General features: G+C 43.4%; 2 protein-coding genes and 1 pseudogene across 3 annotated transcripts; all 3 read right to left on the minus strand.

Moving 5' to 3' along the window:
• Positions 1-92: 92 nt before the first annotated feature.
• LOC112289259 (ADP-ribosylation factor 2) lies at positions 93-2270 on the minus strand. Its single transcript, XM_024534336.3, has 6 exons — positions 1965-2270; positions 1193-1263; positions 913-1032; positions 657-775; positions 460-541; positions 93-324 (listed from the first exon to the last, which is right to left on the minus strand). Exons 1-6 carry the CDS (start codon positions 2110-2112, stop codon positions 319-321), a joined length of 546 nt encoding a protein of 181 aa, XP_024390104.1. The 5' UTR covers positions 2113-2270; the 3' UTR covers positions 93-318.
• Positions 2271-4192: 1922 nt separating this feature from the next.
• Positions 4193-6592, minus strand: LOC112289261 (ADP-ribosylation factor 2). The gene is made up of 6 exons (XM_024534338.2): positions 6179-6592; positions 5364-5434; positions 5070-5189; positions 4844-4962; positions 4616-4697; positions 4193-4469 (listed from the first exon to the last, which is right to left on the minus strand). Exons 1-6 carry the CDS (start codon positions 6324-6326, stop codon positions 4464-4466), a joined length of 546 nt encoding a protein of 181 aa, XP_024390106.1. The 5' UTR covers positions 6327-6592; the 3' UTR covers positions 4193-4463.
• Positions 6593-7989: 1397 nt separating this feature from the next.
• Positions 7990-10679, minus strand: LOC112289257 (serine hydroxymethyltransferase 4 pseudogene; annotated as a pseudogene). The gene is made up of 2 exons (XR_016505795.1): positions 8705-10679; positions 7990-8289 (listed from the first exon to the last, which is right to left on the minus strand). The product of XR_016505795.1 is annotated as a serine hydroxymethyltransferase 4 pseudogene (transcript).
• Positions 10680-11683: the final 1004 nt, after the last annotated feature.

Here is an 11683-nt window from a genome sequence, read left to right on the forward strand (position 1 = left end):
CTTGATGGCTGTATATCATACACAACAGATCTCCAAATTATAGAGAGATTGCAAAACCACACACAAAAAATACTCAGATACAAGCATGGAAGTGATAGATAAAGGACCTTGGTTGCATATTTGCATAGACGTTCCTCCAATATATCGTGCCTAACAAAGCACTCATACACAGCGACGTTATCATTAAAAATCAGAAGATCTACCTTACAACACCTAGTCGAGTCTAAAATACGGGACTACATTCTTTTGCCTTAGTTAATGGGTTATCACGTGAGTCCCCAAAGTTTCGCATCTCGCCATATTCACAGGCACCATCATTCAAGACTACACAACAAAATACACAAAGTTAGCAACACTTGTACATTATAAATAAAATGTATCGTACCAATGGAAAACCTTCATACAATAAATCTGCATCAGTTTAATTAACTTCATCTTTTCTCAATGTGCTAGCAGTACCTTATTGGCAATGTTGCTCGACAACCAATCCAGCCCTTCGTATAATCCTTCTCCAGACGTCGCGCAGGTACTCTGGATGTACCTGAGTAACAGGACAAGACCACAAGCACAAAACATGAGTGCTCCAAGTGTGGAACGCTATACGACCCCAAACACTGCCGACGTTTAAGTGAGGCAGGAATTGAAAAATGACTTACCAATGGCGTTGGCGCAATGAGTGGAGTCCGAGTTTGTCAGTAATCTCGGCGGCATTCATGGCGTTTGGTAGATCCTGCTTGTTGGCAAAAACCAGCAAGACAGCATCACGCAGCTCGTCCTACCGAAAAATCAGACCAATAGATCAGTTAGTTTTCCGTGTTGACAGCATTCATATCTTATCAACGGCAATTTGAATCACACATAAGTTCGAGATGTCTAAAAAAATTGACACGTCCATTAGGCATTGCCGACTACCTCATTCAGCATGCGATGGAGCTCATCCCTAGCTTCCACAACACGATCTCTGTCGTTACTGTCCACCACGAAAATCAGCCCTTGAGTGTTCTGGAAGTAATGCCTCCACAGTGGCCGGATCTGTCAAGGCATACCGAGTTCCTCATCAGGTCACCAAACCGGAGACTGCCCTTTCAAATACAGCACCCACGCAATTTCATTTTATGAGTTTAAACCAGTTACTAAGACCAGACTATCATATCCCATGACCCCGCCATGCAAATGATGAAAATATACATACCTTGTCCTGACCTCCGACATCCCAAACGGTGAAACTAATGTTCTTGTATTCTACGGTTTCCACATTGAATCCTACAACATCAACATTCACACAAATTTTAGCACAAGGATTCATAACATAGGCTATACATAAGAGATAAAAAAGAGAGCTAATCCGATAAAAATTTGCTATTCCTCACTCCTATTAACTTCTGTTATACATTTGTACCACGCCAAGAACGCTGAAGAAAGAATTGTCGCTTTTTCCGACAACTCTCGAAGCTTGTTGCGTAGCGGAATTGAAGTTTTGCGTCCAGAGAAAACCAATAAGGGTTCTCACAAAAGCTAGAGGAGTGGATCGAATCATACATTTACCAGCAGATTTACGGCATGGTGTACATATCACAAGTAGGACGATGCACACGATAATATCCTATCTTTCCTACAACTGACTCTGTTCAGAGTCAAGCAAACTAGTCAACTTTTCTCAATCCTTTCCAAAAGACATAGAAATTTTAAGAACGCTCATTAAATTTCATGCAACGTGCACCTACCCATCACCAACAAAACACACAAAACGCCCCGCACAACCACTCAGATCCATACTAAAATGACATTACATGCCGCACTCTTACGGCGTGACCTGATCAACATCCTCAAACGCAAGTAACAAAAACCATCCAGCCAACCCCATAACAACTACCGACCGTAACCTTCACCCGGAAACACTCAAACCCTCCCCCCCGCAGCACTCCGCCACAGATAAAACACACTAACAATGAAGTGAACCATACCGATGGTGGGAATGGTGGTGACGATCTCGCCCAGCTTCAGCTTGTACAAAATGGTGGTCTTACCAGCTGCGTCGAGACCTACCATCAGAATGCGCATTTCCCGCTTCGAGAACAATTTCGTGAACAGTTTCGTGAACGTAAGCCCCATGGCGGCAGCACCCCGCGGGGACGGCGACTAAACCACGACGGGTGGGGGAGATACAGAACGGAACCGCACAGCAAAGAAACCGACAAGCGAGCTAACCCCAGAGCGCCCCTCGCAGCAGCAGCAACACAAACAAACAAACCAGAAGGAAGCGACGCGAGAGGTCGCAGTGACGAAGATCAACGAGGCAAGCCGCGCTTTAGGAGAAGCCCTCGCTGGAGACTGGTAAAGCAATCGCGCGGTTCGAGACTGCGCGCTTCGTCAACCAGGTTCCTGGACCCAATCGAGGTGCGAGTCTGGGTCTGGGGACGTGGATGGGGGCTGTGAGTGGCCCCGCGGAGGACCTGTGACGAATGCTTCCGTCCCTGGGTCGTGTTCTGGGGGCCGTTTATGTGGCCTCGAAGCACTCGTGGAGGCTCAACTCCCCAACTTGTCGCGCCCTATAACCGCGCTTTCGGTAGGTAAGTCTCCTTCCCTGTGTTTCTGTAATGGGTTTAAAGCCTTCTCTGGGTTTGATGTAAAGGAGTTGGAGGAATCCAAGCCAGAGAGAGAGTGTGGGAGGGACGGAGCTTCCAGAATCTCTCTCTCAGCATAGAGCTGTTGACTCGCAACTGGGTTCTCGGCATTATGTGTGTGTGGGCTCACCCGTTGAGATCACCACCACAGCTTCAACTTGCACTTTACTCCACCTCTTTCAGGAGACTTCATAATGCACTGAGAGAGGCTGCATGACTTGGACCCTCCAGTCATAACGAGGTCGCATCATATCGTGCAGGCAAAAAAAAGAAGCAAAAGAAAAAACTCTAATGCGTCATGATGTCACGCTCCTAATTACTTGAACAATTCAAATTGTGAATAGTGATAGTGGAGTGTAAAATTTGAGATGACTGCTGGTTTGCCTCGGCGCACTGTGCATTCGATGTTTATGATCATATTACATGTCTCTGTAACGTTGATGCTAGGAGTAAATAAATAAAAGTGTATGTATGCTTCTCTCATCATAATATATGTTGTTATATTACACATGTTTAGTGATTTGGCTTAGGTTCAGTAATTCTAAAGAAGTTCCCACAAATCAAAACTACGCTACCGTATTCTCAAACTTTTATAGCAATTGTTGTTTTTTTTAAAAAAAACTTTAATAATTTAGTTTTTCTTCTTTCGTTGTAATGGCATAAAAATGTATCTTACTAGCCATTCAGTTGTAGACTAAAGCGTCTCTACAAAAACATGTTTTTAATCCTCCACCATTCATGTTGGTGGAACTTTTACTAATTAACTTCAGAAGTTTGACAAAAATAAATATATACATTTGCATTCAGTCGAAAGGTTGCGTTACAAATTTTTCTACATGAAACAAGTGTAATGAAAAAATACCACAGACTGCGTTGTGTGAAAAATACTTCTCTATTTTGTCACTACTATTTACTTGTGAAAGACAATGCATATAAAAGAGCTCATCCCAAGGTGCGTTTAATGGATGTAATCTTTTAGTCTGTATTAATGCGTGTCGAACCTTCGTCTTCAGCAAGTAAACGTTTCGGCGTGGTAAATATAGGTATTTATTTATTTGTTTATTTATTTATTTATTTATTCATTTTTTGTTTTAATATTCTCCCTTTCCAACAAGACAACATTGTGCAGCCTGAAGAGTTGCGGAACTCTGCGAACAGTTTATGTGTAACCGCGTCTTCGAGGACATCCAGTCCCTAATATTTGTCACACCGTTTATCGATTCTTCAATCAGACGCCAATATCACGTGCCCAGTTCACGAAAATAATTCGATTGTGAGCGACAACATTAAGGACATCTACCTCGGAGAGACTACATGTTAACTGAGGGATAATGTGAGCTTCCATTGCATAGATTTGGCCATGATGCATTACAAAACGACTTATTCAGAGAATGAGCTAGAGGTCTAGAGCAAAAATCGTAATATGATTCGCATATCTTAAGGGAACATATGGCTCGAGACAATTCATCACAGACTCAAAATCGGTGGCATTCATCAAACACCAAACATGCGACGAGAACAAACAATCTGTGATATCGGAGTGTTTTCGATAAGATTCGAGACGAATGTTGGACTGAGACAAATTCCAGAATACTGTACTGCATGTAAAAGAGTTACAAAACTGATAATGAGTGGCCCTGCTGGACGTAGTAACGCAAGCGACGAAGAGAAACGTATAAAAGGCACGCACGTTTCATTAATACAGCATTCTGCTCTTCTACAGCACTGAGGGAACATCGTGGCAGCCAATCTGCACATACAAAATTCAAAAGGAACGGTGCCCACTCTCTGGGTTGCATAAAAGCTTTTGGATGAAAACACAGAACTAGCCAACAACAATTATGCCTGCAGAAAACATCACCAAAATAGAACGATTAGATGATACGTGAGAGACAAACTTTCACAATTAGCATCAGGACTTGCCTCTCTCAGAGAGGAACAGCTCGAACTTTAAGGTACTGCAGTCCCAAAGGCTTAGTTACACAATATACCTTGTTTGCGATGTTACTTGACAGCCAGTCAAGGCCTTCATACAGACCCTCTCCGGAAGTTGCACAGGTGCTCTGGATGTACCTACACAGAACACAAAAAATAATAAATAACATTCCATTACGTCATCTACCAGTGAAGACCTTTCTTCAGCTCCTTCAGAGTAAAGATAAGAAACAGGAAAATTCTCCAATATATTGTTTTAAACGATGAAAAGTGACAATGTTTACCAGTGGCGTTGCCGAAGTGAGTGGAGACCAAGCTTATCGGTAATCTCTGCAGCGTTCATTGCATTCGGCAAATCTTGTTTGTTCGCAAACACAAGAAGGACAGCATCACGCAACTCATCCTGCAGATGAAATGAGATACTATAATTAATAATCGGCAATATAGATTTCAGTGTCAATGACTGTTTGCTCGAAGTATTCACACCGGTTCAAATATTACAACGCGTACCTCATTTAACATCCGATGAAGCTCGTCTCTGGCTTCCACAACACGATCTCTATCATTGCTGTCCACCACAAAGATAAGACCCTGAGTGTTTTGGAAATAATGCCTCCACAATGGACGGATCTGCGAAAAAAAAAGAAAAACATCAACGATAAAGATCAATAACACATCTGATTTGTGCGCACAGACATTATATAAAGACAAGAATCTACCTCTAAATCCATTGCGTGCGGCTGCAAAGACCTAGTGGTAAACCATAAACACTTCGGAAGAGAAAACAACGTTTGAGAAATTTACCTTGTCCTGACCTCCGACATCCCACACAGTGAAACTAATGTTCTTGTATTCAACAGTCTCCACGTTAAAACCTGTAAAAAATTTGTACCACCTCAGATACTCTTCGGACATGTAATTGTGACACAATGTTTCAAACATCGAAAGGTTAAGCCCACAGAATTGATTCCCAGTCCACATCCAACAAACGAATCCAGCAATCCCGACTATCATTAGCAAAACCAGAACAACCTGACTCTAAACATTCCATCCTTTCACTTATGCAATTCCGTAGCAATTAAGCCAATCAGTTAGTCATAATACTTTCAGTTCACATTACTAAAATCCAGTGCAATTGCTGTGTGCTCACTTCCTACATTTTAGAACTATTTAATGCAATTATAAAAGTGATTGTCTCTCTTCAGAATTCAAAGAATGAGACGAGACTTCGAAGCCATTGCTCCGTGATCAACTATGCAGGTGACTGAAGGACAAGAATAGAAGAACATCAAAAATCAAAGAATGTTTTAACTCTCAATCAAATACCTAGGTTTAAACGCTTCGGCAATAAAAGATAACATTAACGGCCTCCGTAAGCATTCCACATGTCAACATGTTAATTTTGAAAAGCAACAAAAAACAAATGAAAGACACAACCAACAACGGCAAAACTGAGTCCGAATCAAAGCGTCGATGTTCGATCTGAGATGCAATGACACAGAAAAGAGATTTCGCTCAAACTCCAGAACCGAACCTCTCACGCTCAGGGACAGCGAACGCAAAACACGAAGGCAAGAGAGGACATGACCAGAAGAGAGGTATGCTGAATCAGAACATACCGATGGTGGGAATGGTGGTGACGATCTCGCCGAGCTTGAGCTTGTACAAAATAGTGGTCTTACCAGCTGCGTCGAGACCAACCATAAGAATACGCATCTCCCGCTTAGAAAACAGCTTCTGAAAGAGCTTGGTGAAGGTGAGCCCCATGGCGGCAGAGCCCCGCGGGAACAATAGATCTGAAAGCGGAAGAAGCTACCCCAAGGTGCGCGGACTCGGAAGTGGCGGAAAAAATAGCAAACCCTTCCCTGGCAAGCGGGCCTCTAACCCTGGACAGAGCAACAAGCCACGCACCAGAAAAGCGGCAACGATAACACACACAAACATACACACACACACGCTCACAATGGGGGACAGAATGGGAGGTCGATAACAAGACTTGAACAGACTTCCACTTCCTCAAGTTCCAAGTCCCCCACCCCCCCATTCACCGAGTGCCCCCGAGTACCGTCACATAGTAATTCCCATCGAGGTCCCAATCGAGGTAACTATGAAGCCATTGGCGTCCACAATCGACATCTCGGAATTTGACGAGTGCACAGTTTCTTTCTTCATACAGTTTGATTGGATTCTGCAGAATCTGACTCTGAGAAACTCGGAGAATGCAACGTCCACCTTTTTGTCCCATTTTTTAATGTGGATTTTCTTGTGGAATTGGGTGCGTGGAGATGAGAGCATTCTTCGAAGTGATGACGCGATGGAGTTGCTTGAGTGCTAAGCCAAGTGGGGCCTATATTAATTTGTAGTGACACGAGTCGGACGCTCACGGTGGCATACACACTGACATTTTCAGCGGCGTAGAAGGGTGGTCGTGGGTACATTGTCTGCGCCCCCACTCTTGGGCTTAATTCCTACGCGGTCTGCTGTTTGGATGGTCTACTCTATGGCTGGTACTTAGGAGGATTTGTCATGCAATTTGACAGACACCTTTATCCCTTTCACGTTTTTTTAACTCCCGAATTATCCCCCCTGCCAACTATGCACCAAAACCGGTGGAGATCCTTTTGTTAGGCTTCTCTCCCTCCAGTGAATGGAGTTTGAATTCCGGAGATGTGATTATACCCACTTTTCTGCTAAGTTGAACTGAGCACGGCCAGCGGTCTGTAAAAGCTTCTGTGGGGACAGTCCGATGGGTTCTAATTGTGAAGTCGCACGCTTGATCATTGTCTTTTGTTTACCTTGTCTCCAGCCTAGGTTCGAAGTTTCAAAGAATGATCAATTGGAGCTCTCAGCTTTTATTGATGCCCAGAGGCTAGTTGCCTAGCGCATGTGTCGGAGGAGAATGTGAGTAAAACCTGCTAATACCCCACTTTTAACAGTTCATTGAAAACTAAGTATTCTGTATGGCTTCAAAGAAGATAGACTGCTTTGAAACTGGTAGAGGCTTGAAAATTAGAGCGCTCCAGTCGATGAGTCTGTAACTAAAAGGCTGGTTCTTGTGAAACACTGCTACCCCATATCCAGGTCCAAAGTTGGAATCTAGATGCGTATCAAAGGGACGTGAGTCATTATTGAGGAAATACTCCTAATGATGGAGTTTGGCCTGGTCAACCAAGTAGTTACACTGATACCCGTCCCCAACCCTATCATTGTGCAGGAAAAATGCCACACTCTCTCTCTCTCCCTCTATATATATATTTAGTCGACAGAAGCCTAATTAGCTCCTGGGGTTGATGGGACGGGACGATTAGTGTAACACTAAAATTTCATGTTGACTTCAATCAAACACTGTAACGGACAAAGATTCAGGAGTCATATGTCACACCTTGTCATAAACATCTGATGCGGTTTTCTGCTTCAAGATCCATCGAAATACACAACAATACCAGCGGAATTACGTTGTGGAAAGCGGCAAATGAAGGCGCAATGACACACCCTAATCAATCGAGCATCATTGACAATGATAACAAAGTTTGTAGTAAAAGGGGTCTTTAAATAATTGAAGACAAAACCCTACTGTATGCTAAACATTCTGACTATTTGTACAAGTCACATGCAGCTCAACGCCAAATGCTGGCGCTTGTGCGTATATTCAGGTGTGATCGTCTGGAGAAATTCCTTGGGTGTCGAAGAAGACGAATTGTACAGATGAATGGTCCACAACGGCATCAGCCTGTTGCCAGTGATTACAGTTGACCCTCTTGTACTGTTAGACTAAAGAGCAGCAACAGGCACAAGCATGTATAGTTCTATTACACGGGAACACTCAACGTCACTACAGTCAATCATAAGTGAAAAAATGGTTTGTTGACTCAACGAACATGAATATGACGATATACAAAACATATACCTAATTATGAAAGAAAACACGAAGAGGAGACCACCACTAATTCAATGTATTAACCTTTCTACCATCAGTTGTACTTTCAAAGGGAAAGCAAAAATGTTATAAGAGATTATAATTTCACAGAAAAGGGAGATAATCAGGTCCGATTACAGATAGCAAATCTCAATAACTAAGCTTTGCTTCATAGAACTAGAAACCGTAGAAATTCCTAACACAATGAAAGAGAATCGAAACTGCATACCTTGATGTAGAAGGTGGCTGCTACCGTCTGCAAACCCACGAGAAGGAACAAGTGCTGCTGCTTCAACTGCAGCGGGCTATAGCTGTGAGAAAGACAACGATCTTTCCCATGTCGCTATGTAAACTGCGCTTAACTCAACCTCCTTGTCATTTTGAAGAACAATAGCACTGCCCGAGCGGGCAGCCATAACCAAGGTAAAAATAACCATAATGAAGGGAAAGTTTACCAACGTGCAAAGCAAAACCAGTCCGACCCTCACAAAGCTTGCTGACACGAGACTGCTTCATTGTGGCACGTCGAATCCAGGCATTTCAAACGCCGTGGCAAATTCCTCAATTTTAGACCTCAACTCCAAAATTTCGCCATTACCGAGGACCTCATTCTTTGACTGTGTTTTGGAGTTTCCTTTGTTTAGATTTGCAGCAATTTGCATGGCCCTATAGAGAAACTCTGCAATCGTGTCAAAATCTCCTTCGTTGCAGCCACGAGACGTCATTGTTGGGGTTCCAATGCGTACACCACCAGGTTGCCAGGAGCTGCTGTCTCCATACACAGCATTCTTGTTAACTGTGATGTGACATGCTTCACAGACCTCTTCCAGAAGATTGCCAGTAATACCAAAAAGACGAAGGTCCCAAAGTAGCAAATGATTATTAGTTCCGTCTGTGACCAGCTTGCAACCTCGCCTCTTGAGGCCCTCTGCAAGAGCTTGAGCATTTTTCTTCACTTGCTGGATGTACTCCTTATACTCATTAGAGCACACCTGCTTGAGGGACACCGCCAGGGCTGCAGTATGGTTGTTGTCCGGCCCTCCTTGCAAAGTCGGATGTATCGCAAAATTAATTTCCTTCTCAAGGTTAACAGAGGCGGTATCCCCCGATTTCCCTGGGGCCTTCAATCCTTTCCGAAAGAAGACAATGCCGCCCCAAGGCCCGCGAAGAGACTTGTGAGTGGTGGATGTTACTACATCGCAGTAATCAAACGGGCAGTCACATTCCTGTGCAGCTATAAGCCCGCTTATGTGAGCCATGTCACACATTAGAAAAGCATGAATTTTATCAGCCACTTGGCGAAAGCGTGCATAATTTCATTCTCGTGTGTAAGAGCTCCCGCCGAATATTAGTATCTTCGGACGGTAGAGCAGCGCTAATTCCTCCATTTTTTCGTAAACGATGAGGCCTGTTTCAGGATGGACCTTAAAGGGTAAAGTTTGAAAGTAGGTGGAAGCAGCAGAGATCTTCTTCCCCCCCCTGTGTCTGATATCCGTGACTAAGATGACCTCCAGACAAAACGTCCAATCCCATAATGCGATCATTCGGTTGCAGACATGCGGTGAAAACGGCAAAGTTTGCTGATGAACATGAATAGGGCTGTATATTTACACCCCACTTTCCGGGGTCGAGATGAAAGGCTGCTAACGCCCTTGAACAGCAAAGAGACTCAATTTGATCGATGTGTTCGTTCCCCTTATAGTATCTACTGCCAGGTAAGCCTTCCGAATACTTGTTGGTGAGATGGCTGCCCAATGCTTCAAAGACGGCTAGCGAAGTAAAATTCTCTGAAGCGATCAACTCAATGCCTCTCCATTGTCTGTGCTTTTCTCTCTCCATGATATAATACAAATCTGGATCCACGTCGGAAAGGGGTTTATTACCCCAATCACGAACTCCTCGTCTCCGTTCCTTGTGGTCATGGTATTGAAATGGGGTCTGGTTCTTGGCTCCTCTGTTTCCAATAGACGATGAGTGGTTTGGCAAAGCCCTGGGAATCCCATTCTGAAGATGCTCGGATGCAACGACTGCGAAAGGCGCCAGGAGACGGGCCATGCAGTAAAGGTTGTGAATTACGAGGGGAAGTCTGATACACGACAGGGGACTGCTGAGCGGAGGAAGGAGAAGGCGCTGGAGGAGTACGAAACTGACTGCCCTACAACATTCCTGTAGCCTTCCGTTTCGTAAGCTGAAAATTGTTTACATGAGAAAATCCCAAGGAACCACATGAACCTGGAAAGAAAAGCTGATTGCCATCTCTCGTAGTAACTTGCATGACCGTCTCTACCTGCCCAATTCCATCAAACCATCAGAGCAAAGAACGATGATCTCGCACGACTTCACTGAGCGAAACTCAAGAAACCCTCGCCATAAATTCCGTACTATCGGGTAACCCTTCAATGTCAACAAAATGTTACAATCTCTCAAAAAGAAAAATGGAATTTGTCCACGAAGCAAGGAGAAAACAATTCAAGGGGAGACGTCCAGACTCAATGTCGAAATTCGGGAGGCTAACATGAAATATTTTTTTACGAATGAGTCCTTGGATACGATGTCCTTAAAATTATGATCAGAGAAAATGCTCTCTCGAAGTTTTCCTTTAATAATGGTATTCTATTTTAATGGCTCAAATTAAAGTCTGAAAACCTTGAAACCTGGTGTTCTGTTATTCGTTCATAATTTCACTCTTTTTTCTTTCGCCCATCAACAACGATGATGCTGCAAAGGATTAATAATTTTAATTTCTTCCTTTTTTTTCTCCCTAGTTTGTTGTATTTTATTTTTTGAAAAAACCTAAGTGACTTGTATACCAAATGTACTATATGGTTTCACAGACAAGTATTCTTACCTGGTTACGATCATTCCAGTGACAACCGCTAGATAAGGTAGGTTGAACGTTGTTGACTTGCTCTATCTGGAGCTGGTGCTGTGGTCTGTTGCATCATTTGCGCCAGCCCCAGCGAGAGGCTTGGCTTCATTTCTCCGACATCCATCTTATTCGATGATGAACTGCTCCAACACCTTGTTATATTCGAAACATGGACAGGAATTCGTCCTTTAAAGCATCACCTCTAACACAAACTACGACAGCAACAGCGACTTATACAATCTGTAAACCAAATCTAATTTCGGCGTCATGCACATCACCCCTCACTCAGTAAAGCAAATTACTCGTACCGAAAGAAATTCCTGTTGTATGCAACTCAGT

The sequence above is a fragment of the Physcomitrium patens genome, chromosome 12, assembly GCF_059467195.1.
Source record: "Physcomitrium patens ecotype Gransden chromosome 12, ASM5946719v1, whole genome shotgun sequence".
Taxonomy (NCBI): domain Eukaryota; kingdom Viridiplantae; phylum Streptophyta; class Bryopsida; order Funariales; family Funariaceae; genus Physcomitrium; species Physcomitrium patens.